The sequence below is a fragment of the Mytilus galloprovincialis genome, chromosome 10, assembly GCF_965363235.1.
Source record: "Mytilus galloprovincialis chromosome 10, xbMytGall1.hap1.1, whole genome shotgun sequence".
Taxonomy (NCBI): Eukaryota; Metazoa; Mollusca; class Bivalvia; order Mytilida; family Mytilidae; genus Mytilus; species Mytilus galloprovincialis.
The window spans coordinates 54,461,582-54,489,407 of record NC_134847.1 but is presented as its reverse complement, the minus strand read 5'-3'; the positions used below and the strand labels follow the sequence as shown (position 1 = coordinate 54,489,407).

At 31.9% G+C, this 27,826-nt stretch overlaps 2 protein-coding genes across 11 annotated transcripts in view; both read right to left on the bottom strand.

Moving 5' to 3' along the window:
• Positions 1-455: 455 nt before the first annotated feature.
• LOC143047862 (deoxyribose-phosphate aldolase-like) lies at positions 456-12,888 on the bottom strand. The gene is made up of 8 exons (XM_076221169.1): positions 12,786-12,888; positions 9,541-9,638; positions 8,318-8,465; positions 5,680-5,778; positions 4,855-4,989; positions 2,358-2,486; positions 1,905-2,017; positions 456-798 (listed from the first exon to the last, which is right to left on the bottom strand). Exons 1-8 carry the CDS (start codon positions 12,814-12,816, stop codon positions 592-594), a joined length of 960 nt encoding a protein of 319 aa, XP_076077284.1. The 5' UTR covers positions 12,817-12,888; the 3' UTR covers positions 456-591.
• Positions 12,889-19,414: 6,526 nt separating this feature from the next.
• Positions 19,415-27,826, bottom strand: part of LOC143047864 (uncharacterized) — a 60,048-nt gene continuing 51,636 nt past the window's right edge. For 5 of the 10 annotated variants that reach the window (XM_076221171.1, XM_076221175.1, XM_076221174.1 and 2 more), the window contains 3 exons: positions 25,908-25,973; positions 24,337-24,451; positions 19,415-22,854 (listed from right to left, as the gene is read on the bottom strand). In XM_076221171.1, coding sequence (XP_076077286.1) covers positions 22,737-22,854; positions 24,337-24,451; positions 25,908-25,973 — 299 coding nt within the window. In that variant the 3' untranslated portion in view covers positions 19,415-22,736. Of the gene's footprint in view, positions 22,855-24,336; positions 24,452-25,907; positions 25,974-26,118; positions 26,137-27,104; positions 27,123-27,422; positions 27,489-27,826 lie in introns of all 10 variants that reach the window. The other 5 variants (XM_076221173.1, XM_076221179.1, XM_076221178.1 and 2 more) reach the window with 5 other exon arrangements.

Here is a 27,826-nt window from a genome sequence, read left to right as displayed (position 1 = left end):
TGGAAAGCATATCATCATTTTTCTTTTATGTTAGACAATTTTTCTGTAATTTATCAAGTATTTGTAATAAAAATATAGGTAACAAAAGTTGACAAAAATGCCTTCTTTTCTACATCTGTATTTCAGTGCCAAAGAGGTTTGTAACTGAGGTCAAGGCAAAATGTCAAATAGAAAACATATACACTACATTAAAGCTATACATAAAATATTTTTGTTTTGATTGTACATGGTCATATCAATTTACTTCAGATTCTAGGGATTATTCAAGGTGGTACCCAAAATCTTGACTAAAATTAAAATTTGGCCTGTTTAATTTTCATACAATTTTGACAAAACATTTACTTTGACCCTTTGAACAAAAATAAAAATTTCAAAAAACTTGAATCAATCACTTTCTCAAAAAAAAAAATGGTTGGATATGTAGCAACTTTGACTAACACTCATTTTGATCATTGAGAAGTTTAACATTTCCTTAACAATACAACATGATTCAAACGTTGAGCTGATTTTACAGATTTATCTCCCTGTAGTGTTAGCACCACCTTAAGAGAACAAAGTTGGGCGATTATTTATTAAGAGGTAGTTCAAGTATTATGACATGGGTATCTCATGAGTGGCTGCATAACGACCATAGACTTGATGAAACAGTTGTCTTTCTATGTCAATAAGCAGAGAGCTAGCACCTAGTCTAAACAGATGCCCATTCAACCATTCATCACCTAGCTCTTCCTTCATCAAGATCAACCATGTGCAGGAATCTTTAGCGCTCCTTATTCCACCAGCAGGCTTAAATCCAACCTGTCAATATATCCAAGAATTTGACACAAAACTGAAGATCTCTAATATTTAAGCATTTCTCAACATAATTGTATGAGGTGCAAGAAGTCTGTATTTGCTTACGTGGTTTTTTTTATTCTTCTGGTTCAATTTTAGAAAAAGACTCACAGGAACATTTATGAGGTATTATAATAATTCTTAATTTAAATATATAAAACCATTCAGATACAGGTTCATCATCATACAGCCTGAGAGGCTTTGGAGATTTAAAACTACACTGTTCTTTAATAACCTTCACCTTATACAGTGTAACCTGTGTTATATAAACACTGTTTGACCTGAAAAAAATGCCACATTATGCAGGGTGTCGGAATACTCAGGTTTTTTTCTGCAAGGATAGGCATATTTTTGAACCATGAAAATGTATAGGTTAAAGCAGGATGTTTGAATACTCAGGTGTCGGATTAGACCGGTATATCTCATTTTAGTTACTGTAAATTCAGAAATAAAAGTTTTTATTATTGTGAAAAATGCGACAGAGTTGTAAACACAATAATTTAAACTAGCATTTTGAGATATTTTGTATGAATTAAACAGGATTTTTCTCAAAATCGTAAAAATTAAAATTGCATTTAGGTCAAAAATGACAAAATCGCAATAATAAATACACACAATAATTTCAGAATTTCAATTTACAGAACAGTTAATTTCATGATTGATAGCAGTTGCAGTTAATCAAAATCTGAAATGGTTGCCATTGGATTCATTTTGCTAGATAGGTTGTCACACTAAATAAAAGTTTAAATGACAGATGTTAGACCATACTGTGGTTTGATTCTAATTGACCTGGTGTTATAATGCCACTTTCAGCATTTGGTAATTGTAGTTAATTGAATAGGGAATTAATCAGAATTTAGCTTCCAAAGCCCCTTACAATGTTGAAAAAAGATTTCTGCTAAACAATGATAAAAGGAGATTGCTACTTCTGTGTCCAAAATGGTCATTCATCTTAACCTTCGGATAACGGTTTGATAATCATTATTGGTGCCCATCAGAAATATTAATTTGCTTGGGTAAACAGCCTTCATATCTCCCTAATACGAGGGAAATAAGTGAATAAATTTTACCTTATATCCAGTCTTCTGATAAAATTCTCTGATAGCCCTGACCATAACTAATGCCACAGGGAAGATAGCATTCACTCCTTCTTTACCAGTAGATGTCTTGATAAAATCAGCACCTAATCATATAACATTCTAATTAAATAAATATTTCAATTTTAATTTTTATATACAACAAATTGTTATGGAAGTCAAATGCATGTTGCATTCATTTGAATTGCCAGTAAATATTCAGTCCAATTTTATTCAACTGTAAGCTTATCAAAATAGAAGTAACTCAAAATTTCAAAAGCATCTTCCTAGAATTAGTATTCAAACAATAGTACTACATTATCTAGAAGAAGAACACACATCCTATTTAAGATAGTCTGTCTAATTTCCAGATTGAGGCTGATGCCTTAGGAAAGTATATTGCTACAGCAAGCTACAGCAGACTTTCCAATTTACAGGAATACTAACCTGCCATCATGCAAACAAGACTGGCTTTATAAACATTGACCATGTTACCCAGTTCCCCTGTTGCTAAGATTGTTTTTAGGTGAGCTTCTCCACAGGCTTCTCTCATTGCTTTTACTTCTTCATACACTCCTGCAAAGAATTTAATAAACAAATAATAACTGTTTAATAAAACAAGAATTTTAATGTTGGTCCAAGAAAACAATTTCTGGTACTTGCTGACAGTGAGAAATATCGATGTCATCTGGTGAAAATTACCAATAAATGATTTTGACTAACTTTATTTTATTATCTAAAACAATAATAACATACTTAATAAATAGTTTACATACTTAAATAAGTCTTGTTTTTTTTATGACATAATCATTTTGTACAATGCACATAATTTAATCAGTTTGTGTTTCATAAAACTAGAGGCTTTAAAGAGCCTGTGTCGCTCACCTTGGTCTTTGAGCATATTAAACAAAGGACACATGACAAAATTGTGTTTTGGTGTTGGTGATGTGTTTGTAGATCTTACTTTACTGGACATTCTTGCTGCTTACAATTATCTCATATCTATAATTAATTTGGCCCAGAAGTGACAGTTGAAAATAATTTGTAAAAATTTACAAAAATTTACAAAAATTGTTAAAAATTGACCATAAAGGGCAATAACTCCTTAAGGGGTCTATTGACCATTTTTGTCATGGTGACTTATTTGTAGTTCTTACTTTGCTGTATGTTATATCTGTTTACAGTTTATCCCTATCTATAATAATATTCAAGATAATAACCAAAGGCTGCAAAATTTACTTAAAATTACCGTTTCAGGGGCAGCAACCCAACAAAAAGATGTCCAATTGGTCTGAAAATTTTAGAGCACATAGATTTTAACCTAATGAACAATTTTAATCACAGCAGATTTGCTCTAAATGCTTTGGTTTCAGAGATAAAAGCCAAAATCTACATTTTACCCCTATGTTCTATTTTTATACGCCCGTCAAAATTTTGACGGGACGTATTATGGTATACAAATGTCCGGTGTCCGTCCGTCTGTCCGTCTGTCCGTCTGTCCGTCTGTCCGGCGTAAACATGTCGCACCGTAACTTGAGAACGACTTATCCAAATTTCATGAAACTTTATGTAGTTGTTTCTTATGATGGTCAAATGATCTGTATACTTTTTGGTGAAAATAAGATTTAAACTTTTTGAGTTACGGCACTTTGTAACTAAAAAAGGGGTGTGTTTTTTTTCACATGTCGCACCGTATCTCAAAAACGTTTCTTGATTATTGCTTAAAACTTTACACACTTCTTAGCTATATTAATCTTAATATCTGTATACTTTTTGGTGATGATTCAAAATTTCATTTTTGAGTTTTTGAGTATTTTGTAAAAAAGGGGGAGGTTTTTTTTACATGTCGCGCTGTATCTCAAAAACGATTTATGATTATTGCTTAAAACTTTACACACTTCTTTGTTATATTAATCTAAAGATCTGTATACTTTTTGGTGATGATTAAAAATTTCATTTTTGAGTTATTGAGTATTTTGTAAAAAAGGGGGAGGGTTTTTTTACATGTCGTGCTGTATCTCAAAACGATTTATGATTATTGCTTAAAACTTTACACACTTCTTTGTTATATTAATCTAAAGATCTGTATACTTTTTGGTGATGATTAAAAATTTCATTTTTGAGTTATTGAGTATTTTGTAAAAAAGGGGGAGGTTTTTTTTACATGTCGTGCTGTATCTCAAAAACGATTTATGATTATTGCTTAAAACTTTACACACTTCTTTGTTATATTAATCTAAAGATCTGTATACTTTTTGGTTATGACTCAAAATTTTATTTTTGAGTTATTGAGTATTTTGTAAAAAAGGGGAGGGGTTTTTTTTTACATGTCGCGCCGTATCTCAAAAACAATTTATGATTATTGCTTGAAACTGTACACACTTCTTTGTTATACTAATTTAAAGATCTGTATACTTTTTGGTTTGATTCAAAATTTTATTTTAGTGATATTTGTAAAAAAAAACAGGGTTGGGGGGGGGGGGGATTTCACATGTCCCGCCGTGTCTCAAAAACAATAAATGGTTATTGCTTAAAACTTCCACACAAGACGTCGGGCGCAGCTGTTTATTAGACATGGCGGCCATCTTGGTTGGTTGGCCAGGTCACCGGACCCATTTTTAAACTAGATACCCTAGTGATAATTGTGGCTAAGTTTGGTTAAATTTGGCCAAGTAGTTTCAGTGGAGAAGATTTTTGTAAAAGTTAACGACGACGGACGCCAAGTGATGAGAAAAGCTCACTTGGTCCTTTGGGCCAGGTGAGCTAAAAAATTAATTTGATTTACTAGTATTTACTACCATGCAACTAGCCACTTGTAGGATCCTTTTCTCTGTAGGGATCATTGAGTGTGTCAGCTTATCAACTAAATTGGTTTCTTTTTCTAACATTTCAAAATAAAGATTCCACTCATGATATAATACTAAAAATTGTTACTTTCCCTTACCTCTCCAATTTCCAGTCAAAGCATATTCCCTGTTTATGACAATATCTATTTCTCTAGCACCATCAGCAACTGCCATTCGGATTTCCTCTAGTCTGGTCTTTAATGGTGTCTGTCCTGTAGGGAATCCTGTTGCCACTGAAAAATCAAATGAGCTGTAAACAAAACTAAAACCATTCAAACAGGTATTGCAAACTAAAATTATATGATTTTTTTACAACTTAAAGTTGCATTACTGACCTTTGCCCCAGGTGAAAAATATATAACACGTTCTTTACAAACTTTATCAAAATGGCACATCAAACCAAGTGATAACTAGCAATTTGTTTGCAAATACTCTGAAGAGACATATTGCCACTTTTTTAATAATATGATTCAAATTTCAAGTGACAGAAATTCTAAAAATCTTTGGCACCACAACAGCTAGTAAAGAAAGTATTTTTCAAGTGATTTGGTGTTCAAGTTTTCAGTTGTTTAAAATGTTGTTCAATAAGGTTCACATCCCAATACTCAGTACCACAGCTCTAAATTGAAATAGTCTGTTGTAGACACAAGATGGCACAAGCTTCAGTTGACAGTAATATAAAAGTAAGGAATGGAATAATATTTTTTTTATATATAAAACTTTTGGTGGATTCCATAAAAGGGGAGCTAATCATCCCTGGTTATCTATATCTAAATGTCTGGACGAATATTTGCTAGCCATTTAGGATCAAAGCAAACATATGAAAGGCCTAAAAAAACCTAAAGGGTAAATTCAATTGAGTTTACAAAACTCAAAAAACAAACATCTATTGCATTCCCAAGATTTATTTTCAATAAGCTTACCAGAAGCAACAGGTATATGAGAAGCATTGGCTGCCTTTAAAGCTTTAACAGCATCTGCTACTCTGCTAGGGTAAACACAAACTGCTCCTACAGTAATACCTATAAAAGATATCAATAGTAAATACTAGTTTCTGGAGTAACCACAATGTAAATATCTGAAAAATGGAAACACAAAAAACGAAATTTTACAAGATCAAATAACATTTCAATTTTGTAGTCATGAAGAAAAACACAATAACAAAAAGTTGCTATGAATAGAAGTCACTGATTTGCCTGTCTATTGGTTTGTTTTTTATAGTTCTTCTGAAGGATGTTTCACTTTGTAGTTCCCCCATAATGTATCAGTTCAATTTCTCTAAAAGGAATACTAACATTTTTACTGTCAATAATTCATTTAAAGAATTTCCAAATAGAAAATAAGAACATCTTTAGTTGTCTCACTGGCAACCTCACAACATCTCCTTACCGGTATTTAAATACATATGCAGCAAAAGTAAAACATACAATATAATAAACTGCAAAGTGAAGATACATAGACAATTTAATATTAATCAAAATCTGATGCTTGGATCTGTCACTTAAAAACAGTTGTCATTGAAGGGATGACACACGTTAAGGATGTAGGATAAAGGGGGTAAAAAAGGAGGATGAAGAATACAGAACAACAAGAGGCTCTCAAGAGCCTGAATCGCTCACCTGAATTTTTTTGGTTTAATCTCATATCAATGATTATTTTGGCTTTTCAATTTATTTAAATGTTCTTTGAATCGTCCTATTTTCTTCAAAAGCAAAAAAAAAATCATTTTCTCCTATGTTCTATTTTAGCCATAGGAGCTATGTTTCTTGACATACAAGGAAATGAAATATAAAATTTATACTAGATACTCTGAAACTCTAAAACTCATTTAGCCTAAGTTTGGCTGAAATTGATACAGCAGTTTCAAAGGAGAAGATTTTTTAAAGTAAGTCAACATGATGAACAAATTGTGAAAAAAGTCTTTAAAGGGCAATAACTCCTTAAGAGGTCAATTGACAATTTTGTTCAAATTGACTTATTTGTAGATCTTACTTTGCTTAACATTTTTGCTATTAACAGTTTATCTGTATGTATCTATAATAATATTCAAGATAATGACCAAAAACTGCAAAATTTCCTTAAAATTACCAATTAAGTGGCAGCAACCCAACAATGGTTTGTTTGATTCATCTGAAAATTTCAGGGCTGATAGATCTTGACCTAATGAACATTTTTACCCCTGTCAGATTTGCTCTAAATGATTTCGTTTTTGAGATATAAGCCAAAAACTGCATTTGACCCCTATGTTCTATTTTAAGTAACGGAGGCCATGTTTTTTGACGGATCAAAAATCGAAGCACACACTTTGTGCAGGATAATCTAAGGAACAATCATGCTAAGTTTCATCCAAATCCATTCAGCAGTTTCAGAGGAGAAGATTTTTTAAAGTTAGCAAATATGATGAACAAATTGTGAAAAATTGTCATTAAAGGACAATAACCCCTTAAGGGGTCAATTGACAATTTTGGTCATATTAACTTATTTGTAGATCTTACTTTGCTGATCATTTCTGCTGTTTACAGTTTATCTTTATCTATAATAATATTTAAGATAATGACCAAAAACTGCAAAATTTCCTTAAAATTAGCAATTAAGTGGCAGCAACCCAACAATGGTTTGTTAGATTCATCTGAAAATTTCAGGGCTGATAGATCTTGACCTAATGAACATTTTCACCCCCAGTCAGATTTGCTCTAAATGCTTTCGTTTTTGAGATATAAGCCAAAAACTGCATTTGACCCCTATGTTCTATTTTAAGTAACGGCGGCCATGTTTTTTGACGGATCAAAAATCGAAGCACACACTTTGTGCAGGATACTCTAAGGAACAATCATGCTAAGTTTCATTCAAATCCATTCAGTAGTTTCAGAGGAGAAGATGTTTGAAAAATTGTTAACGACGACGACGACGACGACGACGACGGACGCCAAGTGATGAGAAAAGCTCACATGGCCTTTTAGGCCAGGTGAGCTAAAAAAGGGAGATCTGGAGAAAAAAAGGAAAAACAAGTGAAACTGCGAGCTACTGCTCACTGATCATACCCCTGCCACAAGTGGATAATATTAATAGTGTAAAAATATGCAAGTGTTCGGTAAACAGGAAGTTGTCGAGTGATGAATCTGAAAACGCATCACACGGTATAGCTGACTTATATAAATCCTGAAACCAAATTTCAGAAATCCTTGTATTGTAGTTCCTGAGAAAAATGTGACGAAAATTTTCAACTTGGCTATCATGTGTAAAATCATACAAGTGTTCAGTAAACAGGAAGTTGTCAAGTGATCAATCTGAAAATCCATCACACGGTATAGCTGACTTAGATAAACCCTGAAACAAAATTTCAGAAATCCTTGTATTGTAGTTCCTGAGAAAAATGCGACAAAAAATATTCATGGGACGGACGGACTGACGGACGGACTTACGGAAGGACAGACAGAGGTAAAACAGTATACCCCCCTTTTTTAAAGCGGGGGTATAAAAAGTGGGACAAATTATAAAATCAAAGTGTGATTTGGAAAGTGAGCACCTCTTTGTCACCCCGTCTTCATTGTGTAAACAAACCTGCATCTTCCATCTGAAGCCCTTTGATCAAGTCATCTCGCACAGGATTTGCGGCTTTAAAACAAAGTCTTGACACATTACTCGCTGTGTCATCACCTGACAAAGTTGTTAAATCTATACATGTCACTGCTCTCAGTAACCAGGCTGACTAAAACAAAAATATAAAATGGCAAATGCAAAATAGGCAAAATTTTGAAATACAGATCCTTAGCTAGCTCCACCATTAAAACCGATTTGACAGTCTATGTTGATCTATGTGAAACACAAAATATTTTGTATCAAAAACCAAATTTGAAGTGCACAATGGCATAATGTAAGATTCTGTAAACCGTTTCATAAAAATGTTATGTAGTCAATGTTTTGAAGGTGTGGGTCTACCTTCTTTTGTAGAGAATATTGTCTGTTTTGTCACTTTTGAATTTTTTTATTGATAAAAAAATCTTTTATATGGATAAATTAATTGAGGAGAGAAAAATTTATGTTTTCGATTGTATGTGGGAGCTTTGATATCCATGTCATATTAGTAGTCTTCCAATAAACAGGATAAAGATATAAAACTAAAAGAAATAAAAAATATTTTTGACCAATCTTATCATTAATAAATCTTTAAACTCACTCACTTTTTAGGCTTAAACAAGAATGTGTCCATAGTACATGGATGCCTCACTTGCACTATCATTTTCCATTTTAGTGGACCGTGAAATTGGGGTAAAAGCTCTAATTTGGCATTTAAATTAGAAAGATCATATCATAGGAAACATGTATACTAAGTTTCAAGTTGATTGGACTTCAACTTCATCAAAAACTACTTTGACCAAAAACTTTAACCTTAAATTTGCACTATCATTTTTTATGTTCAGTGAACCGTGAAATTGGGGTCAAAACTCTAATTTGGCATTAAAACTAGAAAGATCATACCATAGGGAACATGTGTACTAAGTTTCAAGTTGATTGGACTTCAACTTCATCAAAAACTACCTTGACCCAAAACTTTGACCTGAAGCGGGACGAACGGACGAACAGACGGAAGGACGGACAGACGAACGAATGGACCCACAGACCAGAAAACACAATGCCCCTCGTCTATCGTAGGTAGAGCATAAAAAGTAAGTGAGAGCAGGTGTTTAATTTTTATTCGATTGTATATAATCAGCCTTCCCACCTGAACAAAATTTATTGACAGATTATTATATGATTTTTTTTTATCTTGATATTATTTATACCTGCCACTGTTTTTTCACACATCTTCTTGTGCCAAGTGTTTCTGCTCTTCTCTTTACAGCTGGCAAATTTACATAAACATGCTCCAACCAACTAGCATCTATAAGTATATAAATTTCAACAGAATAGAAGTACACATGACATCGTCTTACTGAATGTATATAATATTATTTCGTAGTATAGTACACCATGTACACAGTAATAAAGAGCATTGTAATTACTACTGTAAACAGGGAAATTTTCGCGGTAGTTTTATTTTCGCTATTTTCGCGGTAAAAAGTGAAACGCGAAAATAAAACGACCGCGAAAATATCAAGGAAAAACTTTTAATTACATTTACTTTTACAAATTGTGACTTGGATGGAGAGTTGCATCATTGGCACTCATACCACATCTTCTTATATCCACGTATATGAATAGAATAAATATAGGAATACTGTATAACACTGATTTCAAAGACGACAGATATATAATTTAAATTATAACAGTATCTCTTAATGAAAAGCAATGTTAAAAGTCATGTCTTTAACTCAAATCAGTTATTTTACTGAAGCTAACATTATGTATATTGTTATGTAAACAACACGCAATACCATTATGTTAATGACACCTGTCAATCAGTCATAAAGCTGTCACCTCGTTGAATCTACTACAAAGATTGATCATATCAAAAGATCGACTAATTAGCATTAATCCTGACAGCTCTTTATTTTAATTCATTCCTAATTAGGTTTATTTTTCTATTATTGTGTATGTGTTTTTACAAGCATTGAAACATGCCAAACTTTCAATCTAATTTAACATTAATGAACCGAAAACAAAATATTTCTGATTGATTTTATCATTTGATTTAAGATATATATGTAAAGCTGTTAACTTTCCAAATCATTTATGAAAATATTTATCTAGGCCACTGGGAAATCACGAATTCAAATACTTTTTATTTGAAATGATTGTGATACTGTTATTTCAGTTTATTTCCATTACTGGTATTGAATCATCTAAATGAGGAAATAATGTCAACCCAACCATTCAGGACATAATAATCAGCTTGTTGATAAATGATTTTGAACTCGGGACAGAGCCAATATAGTTAGGCAAGTCGGTTATCTTCTTCTTCTTATGGTATCCAGCTATCCATCAGATTTTTATTACTAACTGCTGCGCATGCATAGGATAATAAGAAATAAATATCTACAAAATAGTAGTACCAAAAATTTACAAATACTAACAGTGTTCCAGCTAGGATTTCAAAAGGGCAGGGTGCCAATCCTGAAAAAGGGCATTTAACGCATAACATGATAATATGAAAAGGGCATGTTTTAATAAAGATATTAATCAAACATTGTGTTTATTCGTTGAAATCACTGGTTATACAAGAACAACATCATTAGCCCATATAGAACTCTATCTTTCTTCTTTTTAGGCTGAAAAACTTGTCAAGCAGCTTGTCACACAAGTTTTTACAACAGATTATGACACCAGTTGTAACCGTTGATTAGCTTGGGGTTGTTAACAAAGTCATAAACTTTTTGCCAGGTAAAATTTAGTAATTAGCGGATTATATCAATACGAACAAAATAATATACGATCGATCTTCAAAAAAGGCAGGGCGCCCTGAAAACTGTAAAAAGGGCACAGGGCGTCACTCGGGAAAGGACAGGCGCCGCGCCCTCTGAAAACAGCCTAGCTGGAACACTGACTAACATGGCATGTGGTTAAAACTATTTACATTATAACTACTAAGTATTACTGTTCTATATTGTAGAGAACAGTAGGTGTAAACTGTTCTCTAATTATATTTAGTTGGGGAAAGTACTATCTTTGGAGGTAGTAAATTCCATTGTCATGATTGTGTAATAGTAAACGGAAAACATGAATATTTGTAACAGTTTTTAAATGTAAGTAGGTGTCTGTAAGTTTGTGGCTGAATTTGTCAGGTTCTATCGTCTGTTGATATAAGTAATTCTTATGGTACTGCAATGTTCAATATGATGAACAATTTTATAGAACATTATTAATCTAGTTTTAAGTCTGCGTTGTTGTAGAGTAGGCCAATTTAAAGTATTGAGTATGTCTGTGACGCTACTGGTGTTGTGGTAACCATTACATGCATTCCTAGCAGCCCGATGCTCATGATGCTGAACCATCTCAAGTTTATTGCATTGTTCAGCAGTATGATGTTTCCAAACTGAACAAGCATATATTCTAGTTTTGGTCGGACAAGTGCTAGATATGCCTGAGACTTAATGTTTGTAATGCATGTTTTTAGATTTCTTTTTATGAAGCCTAGGCATTTATTTCCATTACCCATGATGTTGTTTGTATGCTGGGTCCATTTTAAGTCGGATTGCAGTGTTATACCCAGATATTTAGGGGAGGAGACAGATTCTAGGGTATGGCTGTGAAGGATGTATACAGTCATGTTTGATTGTATTTTTCTTGTTTGAGGCAGTGAGAACTGTAAATTTGTCCGGATGGAAAGCCAGTCTTCTTCCCACTTTGCAGCAGCATCAAGATCTTCCTGTAGGCTATCACTATCTCTCGAAAATTGGATGCTTTTGAATATGACTGTTTGACCTATACTGTCCATTTTTGTCAATTTACATGATTATCTGTTTAGGCAGCAACCATTTGATTTTCTGGGGTGGGGGGGGGGGGAGGGGGTGGCTATGTTTTTTTTTGGAAAAAAAAGTTTGTTTCCAGTTTTTGGAGAAAAAAATAATTTGTTTTTGATTCTGAGAAAAAAAAATTGTTTGTTTCACTCTCAGCTGCCACTATATGTAATGCTAAAATTGAAAGAAAAAAATTGTTTTCGACTTGTTGCGAAAAAAATAGATTGTTTTTTTTGTCCAGAAAAAAAAAACCATAGCCCCCCCAGAAAATCAAATGGTTGCTGCCTTATGGCACAGTAAAATTATATTTCATTTGGGGAAAAAACATGGATCACTGGTTAATATTAGCCCATTTGAGTGACAGGATCTGTTAAGTGGAATATACATTTTCTTACATACACAAATGAATTAGCTGTGGAAATGTACCAGAGGACAAATATGATTAGTTACTATGACCTATACTAGGAACATGCAATTAGGTCAACTGTTTACTGGGTCAAAACAATGTAACCAGTGAATGACATTTCATTTAGCATCACGCAAAATAGAGGTTACGGGATTATGGTCATATCAGTGGGGTAAATGACACTTAATCAGTATTCTGTAAATGTTTTACACGTAAACAATCGTACCAAACTCAATCCCTGGATTTCTGTCCGACATATTTTCTCTCTTCAGTGTGTTTGAGACGCTTTAGACAATATCCTCGTTACTCTAAAACACTCAAAAGATGGAATAAAGTTTTCAACTTTGCAGTGTGCATTTTCATCATTTTGGACAACCTTGAAAGGATACGTTTATTTTAAAGCTTATGATGAAAACTAAAAAAAAAAATATCTGAAAACTAAAAAAAAAAAAAATCTGTCGCAATTTGTTTTTAGAAATAAGCACAAAAAATGATTTGTTTTAATAATTGCTGTAAAGTGTTGATTCAAATGTCATAAAAAAATAGCTAATCAGTCATGGTACGCTAGTCAAATGCGAGTCTAATCAAACAATTACCATGTCATGTTAAATACATTTCTCGTGACAAATTATTCAATTGCCTGCGTTTCCATTGATACCAGTTTCATATGACATTCCAAATATTCTTTAAAATTATTCTAGCCTGAGACCTTCACTCCAATGGGAACCAACTGTGCTCCTGTTCTTGAAGACTTATTCTGTTATAGGCTGCTTTCTTTGTCATATCATAGAAGTATGCTTAGCCGTGGTGTAGTGGTTAGCGCAACGGACTACTAACACAAAGGTTCCTACGGTTCGCATGATCCCCGTCAGTCCGGGGAGAACATTTCAGGGACTGAATTTTCGGCTCTCACTAAACACCATCTGCGAGTATGGTCTTCAGAAACGATGATAGACACTCGGAAGGGGACAATAGATGGCTGAGCCGTGATAAGAGAGAGCAGGCTAATATTGCAGATACAATTAATTAAGGCAGCACTCGCATCAGCAAAGTTAAAAGGGGTTAGTTTAAGTTGAATTTAATTGTTTCCTAATCCACTTTAAATAACTATGTTTAAACTAAATCTAAAATCATGGCTCAACTACAGTCCAGTCAACTGACCTGAGATCAACTTGAAGCTTCGGGGCTTTTTTTTTTTTTTAATCAAGCCACATTTTGCAGTATGAGCAAAGACTGGTATACTCTGCATCCAAATGATATGTCCATGTGTATTCATGTTATGTTTTGTGTTTGATTTGATAAAAGTAAACTAACAAAAATACCAAACAGCAAGGAAAATTCAAAACAGAAAGTCCTTTATCAAATGTCAAAACCAAAGGCTCAAACACATCTAACGAATGGAAAAAAAATGTACATGTCATATTCCTGACTTGTTACAGGCATTTGTATTAAGAAGAAGCCATCTATACTCTATTGTATGATGCAGACTTCAGAGGGCAGTTTCTAAAGAACAAAAGAAGCCAGGGTTATCCTTTATAAGCTTCATCTTTTTCAACAAAGATGACACCCTTTTACGGAATATTAGATTGAAAAAATGGTAAAGTAAATAAACTGAATATTCTACAGGGTACCTGAAAGTCTGAGGAGAAAATTATCAGTACTGGTAGGTTAGCGTATCAAACAGTTGAAACTAAACAGTTGAAACTTGCTGAACATACTACTTTTAAATCTGATACTTTACTTTTTATAAACAATCAAGCAGAATGTAGTTTTGGTTCACATTTTAATTTTGATGTAAATATTGATTTCTATGTGTTGATTGATGTTCTGCCTAAAACAGTACATGCACGGTATATTGCATTTTCTTAGTATACATAATTGTATAACCATATAGAATCAAGATGGTGAGGTCATGAATTCCAAATTCTGCTTATTGTCCATTTGAATTATTTCCTTTGGCTATTGTTTAAGATTGGAAATTAAATTGAATAGTCTCTTTACCCATCTGCACTTGAAGCAAATAAACACATCATGGAAACCCCTTAGATTTTTTTTGATAATTTTACTTTTATATAAAATTACTGAAAGCATATACAAACAATGTACTTTGTTTATTTTTTGTAGAATAGTTAAAAGGACATATAAATATCTTTTATGTGATGTCTGAATTATTACATCAAAATTGGCACTGATTGAAAAGCTGTAAAACTACCATTCTCACAGTCGTATGAGCTCCAGAATCCAATGGATGTATTGCTATTTTCAAGGATATTGATGGGAAGTGTAGCATGTGTAGAGAACTCAACCAAAAAATAATGTTTTTTTTCTTTGAAGATTTTTTAACAAAACATTAAAATTACTAGTCAGTTTCACAACAAAAAGTTGTCCGTCCACAGAAAAAATTAATCTTGAAATATATATAAATAGGAAGACGACACTGTAGTATGATTGTAAATGAGACAAAACTCCACAAGAGACCACATGCCTCAGAAATTAACAACTATGGTTCACTGTACGACCTTCAACCATAAGCAAGCAAAGTCCATGACCGCATTGTCGTGTCAGCCCAAAAGGGGGGGGGGTTACTGAATATCCTTTTGGGTATAATTGTGCCAACAGCACTTGCCAAATCATACCCTGTTCTAACCAAAAGACATTGAAAAAGATACCCTGTTCTAAACAGAAATATTGAAAAAGATATCCTGTTCTAGACACGCTCAGAAAATGACTCTATAGTACTAGTATACCCTGCTCTAGACCGTATAGAATAGATGCTGTTCTAGACCCGGGTCCTAGACAGTAGACTTAATCTTTAACATTTTAACATTTAAATAAGCGATCCTGTTCTAGACAAATACTTTGTTTCAAAAAGACCCGCTGTTCTCACCAGCAGGACATGAAAAAGCGACCCTGTTCTAACCAACAGGACACTATTTGAAAAGGGACCCTGTTCTAACCAGCAGGGCATGAAAAGGTGACCCTGTTTTGCGACACACTCGTACCATTTAAATTATATAGGAAGTAACCCCTGCGGGCGTGTAAGCTATCAAAATCCCCGAAATGACAAATGTAAAACCGTGAATTCAAACTAAAAAGAAATAACAACCTTATTCATGAACAAAATAATGAACGAAACACAAATATCTTACACAGCAACAACAGCAACCACTGAATTACTACCTAACTTTGGACAGGCAAATACAGAATGTGACGGGGTTAATCTTTTGTTTGTTGGTGCCACCTCCCCTTTACTGGGACAGTGGTGTCACAGTACAGCATTTATAGAACAAACTAACATTATAAAGGGTCATTACTGAAGAACAGAAAACGTGACACTTCCAAGATGTGTACTTGATCTGAGTTTTGTGGTAATACGTGTTGTGTATAAGTTTCATAACATTTGGTTGAGGCAACGGCTAAAGTTAGAGAACGGAAACGAAAAATTCAGTTTTATTTTATTTATAAAGGGGCATAACTCTAAAACAGCAAAAGTGACTTTACCCAAATTCCAACTTGATCTGAGTTTTGTGGTAACAAGCATTGTATATACGTCTCATGACATTTAGTTGAGGTAAACATAAGTTAGAGAACGGAAACAAAAAAATCAGCAATATTTTCATTTGTAAACGAGCATAACTCTGGAACGGGTTAAATGACACCACCAAAATTCAAGCTTGATCTGCAGTAATTTTTGGTAATAAGCATTGTATATAAGTTTCATAACATTTAGTTGAGGCAAACTAAAATTACAGAACAGAAACGAAACGAAAAATTCAGCAATTTTTTTCTTTGGTAAACGAGCATAACTCGAACGGTTAACGGGACACCACCAAAATTCAAGCTTGATCTGTATTTTGGATAATTAGCATTGTGTATAAGTTTCATAGCATTTGGTTGAGGCAAACTAAGGTTAGAGAACGGAAATGGAAGTTTAAGCAATGTTTCCCTTTGTAGAGAGCCATAACTCTAGAACAGATAAAGTGGCGCCACCAAAATTCAAACTTGATCTGTGTTTTGTTGTAATAAGCATTGTTTTTAAGTTTCATAACATTTGGTTGACGCAAACTAAATTTAGAGAACGGAAACCAACTTTGGGACGTACGGATGTACAGACGGACAAGGGTAAAACTTAATGCCCCCTTCGCTACGGCGGGGCATAACTATCTGTTTGACTGAACTCACCAGATGGATACAAATAGAAATGTATCTAACAAAAACATGCTTTTCCATATACCAAATATAGTGGTCCTATAGTACACGAGAGACAGGTCAAAACACTTAATCTTAACATTAACCAACGAACAATGAAAATGGGGTCAAGTTCATATGAACATTACCAGTCAGACAGGTTCACCTTGCAATTATTCCATACACCAAATATAGATGACTTATTGCTTATTGTATATTTGATCAAATGACAAAATTACGAAAGCTTATCATTGACCAATGAACCATGAAAATGAGGTCATTGTCAAGGTCATATGAACCCTGCCAGAGACACTTACACCCTTCAATAGTTCCTTTCATCATACATAATTGCCCTATTGCTTATAATATCTGAGAAACAATCTAGACCAAACGGTAAATCCACAAAAAGTAAACATTGTCTAATGAACCACGAAGATATGGTCATGGTCAGATAACACATACCACTTGGGCATGTACACCTTACAATCATTACATATACCAAATATTGTTAACCTTATAGTTATTGCTTAAAGTATCGGAGAAATGGACCTGATCACGAAAACTTAGCTTTGTTCACTGATCCATGAAATGAAGCAGAGGTCAAGCGAAAATTGTCTGACAGACAAGATGACCTTGCAAGAAACAAACATGCCAAATATATCATTATCCAATTACTTATAATAACAGAGAAATTGGTAGGTATTTCCCTTTAACTATATCTGTAATGCTCTCTTCACAACCTTTCATTTGATATGCAACAAACATACTCTATAAATTGACAATGAGGGTCGGGTGAAAACAAAACTTTATGACAAAAGAGATGATTTCAGCTTCACAATTGTGAACTTTCCATTTCTATGTAGCAACATTCCAGCATTCCATTCATGGCCCTATCCACTTTAATGTTGTATATCGGAAGTATGATATTTGTAATGTAGATCAAATGGCCTTGCATTTGATATGCGACAACACCATCTCCTAGAAAGTTGGATTTTGCACTTTACCCCTTTTAACTTATTTTTGGAGGACTTGAACTTGATACTTGAAAAGTACACATAACCTTTCATTTCTAATACAACAATTTATTACATTGGTTGCAATGAATTACATTGATTTCCCAGTTAAATAATAAAAACCAATAATTTCACATGTGAAATAAACGTGGTTATTTCACTCTCTGACGTCATACAACAATAGGCGTTGTCATGACGTCGATTAACGGCAAATAAAAAAAAAATTGTGAACGCGTAGAAAAAAGATATAGTTCCTTACATGTTTTACATTAATTTCTTCAAAAAAAGCCATTTGCCAATGAAATAAAAAGAAGAACTAATTAAACAATTCAAATAATGAAAAATATTCAACTCGTGACCAAACAACACTGATAATTAACTCATGTGCTACACGCATTGGTGAATTAATATGTTGTTCCGTCACTTGTTAAATATTTTTCTCTATTTGAATTCTTCAATTAGTTATTCTATAATTAACCTTAGATGACAATTAGTTTTTTGCACTTAATATCCCAATCCATCTGACTTGAATGAAAAGGGGGTTCAAAATTTTTGTTTTTGAGTAGACCTCATTACACAACATTTATGCAGCAATCTCTTATCATTTACTTAAAATTTCATTTTAAAAACTGTTTTGCACTCAGTGATCTTTGACCTTGGGTACAAATGAAAGGTCACATGAAATAAAGATTATTGTGTGTTCAGGATTTCTGTTTTTTTTTTTTTAAATTGTGTTTAATTCCAGGAAAATAACTTGTATAAGATGCCAGAAAAAAAACCCAATAAAACTTCTAAAGGGGGTGATGAAATCCTTCAAAGTCTCCTGATCAGGTTATACCTCCTGATGAGGTCTATGGAAAGACCTTAATGAAAGTGCTTGTAAGGACCAAGGTTTAAGATTGCTTTCATTTATCAGTGGGAGAAAACTTAAATATTGCATTATTGGTAGTTGATTTAACAGCAATTCTAGACAAAGGAAGATAACTCCATTTTTTAAGGATGTCTTGATCAATGCCATCATTTTTATTTTTTTGAACAGATATTAGATTCCTGCACCTTGAAAAAGTAATGTTATTTTCTTGACAAGTGTAACATCATTTTGTGCCTTGAATATCTGAGCATATATTACATGGATAAAATTCTGGAAATGTTTTTGGATAGTATGTATAGAATGTTATGGTCAATGCAATATATTTATCTAACAATAAAGATGCATGCATGAAATATCAAGCAGTAACAATTACTTTTTCAGTTCATGGATACAGGGATCCAGTAAGCCTATAAAACATTTTATCATGTCAAAAGGTAAATGGATATGATATGAATCAAAATGGATGGATCTTTAAGATCCTGTGGCAAATTAAATGCATATTCAGGACAGGAAAATGATAATTTGATATCAATATATGAATGAACCAAGTTTTGTACTGATTGACTATTTGAGCCAGATTTTAATGTCCTACTTCAAAGGTAACAGTCTTTCTGACTCACAACTGACCAGTCTTTGCATACTTAGCAGAGAAACACAAATACTAAGTTTCATGTTTTTGCCAGGATTTAAATTGACAACCAACAGCATTTAAGGCCAAAAGCTTCTACAAGATAACAGAGGCGATATAAATTGAGATAAAATGGGCATAATGAAATAAGATAATTTTTAGTAATTTTCATTATTTTAATGGCCATTCTTCACAACCCTGATAGCTATATACATAATAAATATGCAAGCGCTGTACAACCAAAATATAATGTGACTAGACATATGTGTAAAAGAATAGTACAAATGATAAGTCCTAAAAAGTATACAAAATAAATTAATGGTCTTACATGAAAGTCAAGTATTTACTTGTTTTTATTCATGATGATGACAAATATCGTTGAAATAAATAAAAACTGTACAAGTAATATGTGAATCTTAAAGAATGCTAGTATTTGATACTATGGTCTGAAAAAATAAAATTCACATAATTTATACATTTTTATTCATCATATCACTTAAACACATACTGAACACTAAAATCAGGTGTAATCTCAATGTGTGTATAGACTACACTACCTTTAATACATATGAATATTTAAATTAGTGATTAGGACTTTTTTGTCCCAAGTTAAATGCAGAAATATTAGTCCCTTGAACCAAAAATTATTCAAAATAACCTTATTGAAGATATACTTTATAAAACAACTAATACTTCTGAATATGCGATTTTCTTTTTGTTCCCACATAAATATAATAAATGATTTTTCCTATCTTTATTATTATCTATATTCTAAATATCAAACTATGTAAGTCTTTTTCTTTCCTGGTCATCCAACCAACTTTATATTCATACCACTTTGGATGCTTTCATTTGCTTTATATGTAATTTTTAAAGAATGAATTGTTTCCTTCATGCAAAAATCTTCATGATATAGATTTTTCCAATGGTATTTTTCAATTTCATTAGTTGAACGAAGGACCACAAGGAGAATTGTTTCCCCCCTTTTTTTTACACATTCATTAATAACCAATTAAAAAAATCAAAGTGCTTGTGAGCACTGCAGTACAGGGTAAAGATTGCTTTCATTTGCAATTTTGTGACATTGAATTATATTTAACTAGAAAAATCATAAATTTGACTTGGATTTATCTTTGCCCCAAAAAAATCAATCCTGAAAAATTTAAATTCTTTAAACATTTTTGAGGACAAAAAGAACTTGTGCACCTGGTCTGATACACAAAGATTAAAACTTGACATTGTCACCTCATTATGTGTCATGGAATATACTCATTTGATCTATTGCTATATCTAGTTTTGTTCTTGAAAAGTTGAATCCAATATGAAATCGTCAATACTTGATATACATGAATATTGGCACTCATACAACATCTTTTTATATCTATGAACAAGATTTTTGTATTTGCAATTTGCATTTGCAATATCAAATTATACACTGAAAATTGCAATCACTAAACTAGAAATTAACTTGTAGCAAAAATCTGCATTATTGCTTTCAGGATGAGAAACATTTTCAAAATGCTTTTAAAGTACAGTACAATTTTGTAAATAAATCTCGACTACAATATCTTATGACCATATCTGAATTGCTTCCCTATACATGTAATTCATTTTAAGTCCATATTATAAATCTTATTTGATAATATTGGCAAAAACTTGAATAATAGATTTTTTTTAAACCTTTACCTCAAAGCATGTTATAACCCTTTTGCATTTTTCACAATAATTTCTGAATAAACAATATTCATATGTGTTCTTCTATTATTTAGCTTTACTTAATTTGTGTCTCTGAATGAAGACAAAATCATGATGTGTAAACTTAATAATCTAGTTGTCATATGAGGATCATAATGTGAAAATCTTTCAATTTAATTAGTTTCTTTATATTATCGTAAAAATTCAAAAACAGACGTCATGTTTTTTTTTTTAACAAAACAGGTATATCACACAACTCCATGTTGTTGTTCTTAACAAGATATGTTGCATAATGTTTTAAAATAAACAACCAAGATATATATAAATATATCTACAAAATCACAGCAAAACACTGTATCAAATAACAAATTCTGAATTAATATGTAAAATTTCTCTAATAGGCAGGTATTTTTATGATGCCTTTGACCATATACTTGTAGAAAACAGCATTTCAACCACTTCGCTTCAAATGTTTTAATTCTTTTTATGTTTATACGTATATATATGTAGTATTTTGTTTCTTGTAACTGGTTTACAAGATTTATTGATGATAAATCTTTACAATAATGCCAATATTAAGGGCTTTTACATTATTCATAAGATAAACTTGCAAATTCTACAATTTCTATAATTTTTAAAGTAAAGCAATTACTGTATGTGTTATACAAAGATACATGTATGTTAGAGCGTGAATTAAACCCATGATTAACAAAATGGTATTATTATTTTGAACATCAACCATGAAAACTGATTTGTATATCAAATCTGAACCAACCTTTTATTACTGATATTAACTTGAAATGGCAGTGATTAAAGCATGTTGAAGAATTGAAGAACGTGAACAATTTGGGATTCAAAATAAAATTTTAAATGCATAAATTGCTTCTACATAGAATATTTTTTCCCATGATGACCTACCTATAACATAGAACTTAAAAATCCAATATCTATTTGGTATGAACAATTGTGACCCTATGAAACATTCTATAAATGTTGGTAAAAAGCAACAAAACTGCCACCGTAGCCATATTTGCTATTTTTCTAATGGGTGTAACCTACTTTGAACAACTCATTGAATGACAGAGTTATCTCCCATACACACTACACATTAGCACACACATACACACACCTATAATGATTATTTACACTGTATGAGACATTGCACATATTGGTACCTTCACAGAAGGTTTTGATGAGGATTTGTACAATCAAATCATCAACAAACTCAGAAAATAGATATGAATCACTTCTTTACACATAAATGATCTCACAATTTCACAATGATTCTTGTTAGAAAATTCTTTTAAAATCTTAGATCTATAATCCTGTCACTATAAGGTGCTTATACATGTTATATGTACCAGTTATCTATACTTAACTACAAGAAATTTTATTAAACCATATTCACAGGTACCTTGTCTTGTCTAATATAAACCTTGTTTGCATTTTCAAATTAATTTACATCTGTTATCAACCAGAGGTCAATTTCTAAACATTTACCAAAACATCAACTTTTCCTTCAAATTTTGACTAGAAAATGAAATAAGTTTAAATTTATTTTGGTGAAAAGAAACTCATTTTTCTAAATCAACACTTGATGCTTTTTGTAAAACTTTCTTCCTTACTATTATGCAAAACAATTGGTCCTCAGTTTTATTGAGAACACAACTAACAGTTCTTTCGAATGAAAAGTACTGTCAAATATACATATCCCTTCAGATGAAGAGAAGTCTTAAATGACAGATACCTATGGTTTTAGTACAAATACTATGAAATAGTTTGTTAACATGATAATGGGAATCCACATGAATTCTTCAAGTGTCGTGTGTGATCGATGGGATCCAAATCAAAACCTTTGGCACGCATCATAACCATTAAGTCTCTGTCTTCTTCTCGCTCTCTGGAAAAAGTGAAAAATATGACATGTTATAAGTTTTTAAAAGTTAAAAGTTGTTTAATACTTGTATTATTATTTTTAATGAGTAGAAAGCCTTCCTTAAAGGATGTACTTAGGTGAGATTTAAGAATTTGTGTCAGGTGTTTGTACTCCTTGGGTTTTTTCCTACGTTACAAGGTAAAATATTTTGACCCAAAACACCCATTTTTCTTTTCATATTATAATTCAAAATTTCTTAAAAGGGTCATTTACCTAAATTTAAACTGATTCTAGATTTCATTAATAAAGATTTGAGACCCAAAAAATATTAATGCAAATATAAGGTATAAGTCTGAGTCTGCATTTTTCCCCACCAGTTTTTAAAACTCAAATATCTCCAAATGGAGCTCCATAACCTATCAAGATTTTTAGCTTATTTTGTTCCTTTACTAATGGTAATGCTCTTTGGACTTGTAGTATTTTTTTATTTTTTTTAGAGTTATTTAATTTCACCTAAGAACATCCTTAAGTACAACTTCAATCCTGTGAACATTTATACAGGCAAATTACTACATGTATTATTACCAAATGACCTTAATAGAGCCCACATAAGAAGGTATAAAGTTGTAAGAGTAAAATCAAATGTATAAACATGATAAAGAGTGTGACTTATCAATCCATCATTGCTTTTATTCAAGAAAGAATTAAAACTGGATCATTGAAAAAAACTTGATCCTCCAAATATTCTGTTTTCTGATTTGAAAGCAATTTTTACATCTTCGAAGTACACCAAAAGGTCTGAGATTCTTTACTAATCATGCAGGGTTTTCTTATTATACATTCAAGTTATTTCTAAACTGATTATATAACTTTAATAATCCTAACATTTAAATCCATGCAGTTAATAAAACTATGTACAGCTATATTGCAAAATTACTGCATTTCGATGATATTTCTAGTTCAAAACTATCCTCATATACTATTAAAACCATTTTTATAATGACAATTCTGTCCTCTTAGCCTAGAATATCACATCATCCAATGAGACTTATTCCAATTTATACAATCAAGCACAACACAAAGGGTGTTGCATGTGGAGCAGAATCTAGTTACTGTTCCAGAGCACCCGTTTTCACCTCTGTTTTTGGTAGGGTTAGATATGCTTAATTTTTATTTTCTCTATTTTGTGGACTGTTGTTTGTCTATTCTTAGTTTATTCACTTTTTGCCATTTGGTTGTCAGTTAGTCTTTGTTTATTCACTTTTTGCCATTTGGTTGTCAGTTAGTCTTTGTTTATTCACATTTTGCCATTTGGTTGTCAGTTAGTCTTTGAATTATGAGTTTTAATACCCCTTTGGTCTCATAAATCAGGTTGTTTAAGGACCCATCATAAAGCATTAATGCAATCTTTATATAACATTCTGAGTGTATGGCACCCTCCAGACATATGGCATCATTTTCATTTTATATTTCTGCTGCAACACATAAATTAGTCTCTTTGAATACCTGACTCTATCTTCTTCAATCATTTTAACAAGGTTATTTTTCTCTTCAACAACCTCTAGCAATTCATCAAGGATTCGTTTCTCCTCAGCTGCCTGTTCAGGGGTCTTTTGCTCATCTGTAAATTAATGTTAGCCATAAAAAAAGACATGCACAAGCAAAAAATAAAAATAAATAAAACTTCTACCATACAGAATAAGTCAAGTAATCAGATTTAGTACTGCTACCTTTAAATTTATATTAAAGTACAATATCTTTATTAGAAACATAAAATTCAAAAAGGATCTCCAATATACATTTTATCAGTTGAAATTCTTGACTTTTTCTGAAAATTGAAAATAAAAAAGTTGTCTACCATATTATAATAAAATTATCAGAAAATGAATAATTAGTTAGATGCAAATTGAGTGTGCATACTGCAGGTAAATAAATGTTACTGTGAAAGCAGCAATGAAATAAAATTTACACACCAGTGTTTATGTTGTGTGAAATGATATATGTTTGTGTTCATTATTTTCTCTATCTATTGACTGGTAATTAACATGACTGATTTCCAAAATATAAACAGCAAATTTAAAATTCAACCTGACAAATGAAAAATATTGTATAGTTTAAGTTATCAGGAATAGAAGTTTCTTCAAAACTATTTGTTTCTCAATCTATCCTTACATTGAAGTTTTAAAAAAGGTTCTTTTTTAGTGATTTTTGATAAAATTTCTGGGATTTTAAAGTAAAATGTGATAAATTAAAATACAATTGGAAAAGTGACATTTTGAATCTACAGAATAATTTTGTGCAACTCAAATAATTGGTTTGCCCCCCCCCCCCCCTCCACAGAAATCTAGAATGATAGTCAGGATTTTCTTTCTAAAAATTACTTACTGAATATTTTTAAGTGTACAGTACAAATTGCAATCAGTCATGTTGGAATTATACTTTGTTATGAATCAAAAATCAAAGCAGGTACAAAACTTGCTGGATTTTTTTCACACGAATAACTGAGAATAGTTTGTAAGATGAGTAGAATAAATGTGTTACTGTATATAGTCTTCATAAATATACCTCCCATGAAAGAGAAAAGGTAAGAGGATAGGTCAAAACATGTAACATCTACTAATAAAAGAATGTTTTTCTTCTAAGAGCACACAAGCCGATAGCTGTATATAGTATTTATTGGAAAAAAGGATATTAAATTGCTTTATAATATATACTGGTAGAATAACTCTTTTTTCTTAAATGTATGTTAAAAAAAGTATTAATTTTTAATCTTTTCTGTTATTTTTAATATAAATGTCTGGAATATGATTTATTTATTTTGTATATAAACTTTCGAAATCAGTCATCTTTATATAATTAAATCCTGTCTACAAATAATTCAAAATCTCAGTATTTACCACTTACACCAAACATCAATTGAAACAACCCATGGTATCCAATGTCCCACTGCCATCAAACAGAAAAAAATATAGGAATTATAAAGGAAAAAAATTGTAAGTAAATCTAATGTTAACTGTTGGAAAAAACTTTGGAAAATTTGGAAATAAAATGGAGCAAAGCAGGAAGTGAGAACTCACATTTCCGAGGTAAATAAACCTCGGTCATCTCGCTTGTCGAGAATCGGTTACTTCTACGACCTGTTTCTGAATTAAATTTTAACATTTTAAGCAATTTTTATTGAATTGTAGAAAATAACTTGAAATTGTATACAGCAATATTTAGCAAACCATTGCACCAACAGTGACAAAACAAGCTCAAGGCATCTAGCATATGCTCAAAAGAACATACCGTACAATAACCTGGATCCTTAAGGAAATAACAAGGAAACAGTACACACTACTACACAATACACAACAAGAGTAGTTGAACATGGTGACAATTCACTGATAAACAAACAAGTAGGATAAAGTGGGAACATAAATCAAGCAGGAAATATATAATGCTGCATGATTTCACAATTTGAATGAGTGATGTATGTTTCCCTAGTTACAAAGTGCAAACACTCATCAAGGCAACAACATGTGCTCATTATAAATCATCACTCAACAGATGACCCTATTACCAGATATATATATAACCCATTCCACATGAATAAATGTATGACTGAATCCTTGCAGGTCTTTTACTTCACACACATTTGTTGAACAATGGATGCAAATAGGGTATTAGAGTACTTGTATTTCAGGAATTATTGCATACAAATTATATTAATATCTATACTGTCACATTTTTTTCAATAATAAAATCATTAAAGAAACTTCTGAATTTAGCCTAAAGCTTTGATTTCAAAAACTATGGATTCATCATTATTTCTTGGATACCAATTTTCATGGAATTCTTCGATATATGAAAACTAAGGATTAAAATGTTAATATGAATCAAAACATTTCTTTAGAATATATGGCAAATCTGGCAAACTCCAAAATCTAATGTCCATGATACCATCCAAGAAAACTGGTTTTCACAAAAATTAATGGATCCACAATAGACATGTTTTGAAAGGGCAAGCTTCATTGACATCCTCGGATAAAAAAAAAAGTTTTTACTTTGAAATGCACTCAGTCTCAAATGTTATTGAATGTTGAATATGCGACCATCTGCATCAAATATTGCCATCATAATCTGGTGTAGATTTTTTGTTCATATTTTCAAGTCCCTGCATGACTAAGGATTCAGTTGTAGAACATAAGGGTGATGAGACATACGTGAAATGTGAACACTGTGAATTGTCACCCACACATAGAAAAAAACATTATCTGTGAAGATAAAACTACCTTTCAGAAGTAATTTAACTAAAAACAAAATGGAATTTGTTTAAAAATTCTCATTAAAAAAAATGACGTGCCAAAAAACATGGAAATTTCCCACACATAGAATTTGATTTCCAAACCATATCACAAATTAAACCCATTTTGAACTGATTTATAGGAAAAAAAACCCACAAAAAATACCAATAGGTGTTTTTATAATAAAATGTAGAAATAGTGCTTACCAAGAACCATTGATTTGTGCAAACAGGAAGACCTGAATGAAACCAAACACCAAGCCAAAATACCCAATGCCCTTAATGTGTTAAGTGTGGGAAACTTTACCATATACGGCACATTTTCTAAACATTTCTGACAACGGACAATCTTGAACTTGTAATTTTAAAATACCTATGAAACACAATTAATGTATAGTTAAGACACTAAAATATACGTTTTTGGCATTAAATTTTTGACGGATTCATACATTTTATCTAATCATTCTTTATTTACTTTTCATATAAGTAACATGTTCAAGTAGATGTAAAATTTTAGTCATATTATCATATTATATTTATTCTTTGCCTATATGCATCTACTCCATATTTATATCAAGGTTACAGTACATTTGACCTCTAGATGTCTAGCTGTTAGGTGGATGTCTCAGTGTACATACCACATCTCCTTTTGTTCAGTGATAAATTAGTAAATTATTTCTCAGATTTGGGGTTCTAATTTTCACTCCATAA

Coding starts and splice junctions, on each gene's coding strand:
- LOC143047862 (XM_076221169.1), bottom strand. CDS start 12,816: ATGTCGGACAGAAATCCAGGGATTGAGTTTG. Junction 8,466..9,540: donor GTGTGAAAAAACAGTGGCAG/GTATAAATAATA, acceptor TTTTTGTTTTAG/TCAGCCTGGTTACTGAGAGC. Junction 4,990..5,679: donor TCATATACCTGTTGCTTCTG/GTAAGCTTATTG, acceptor TTGATTTTTCAG/TGGCAACAGGATTCCCTACA.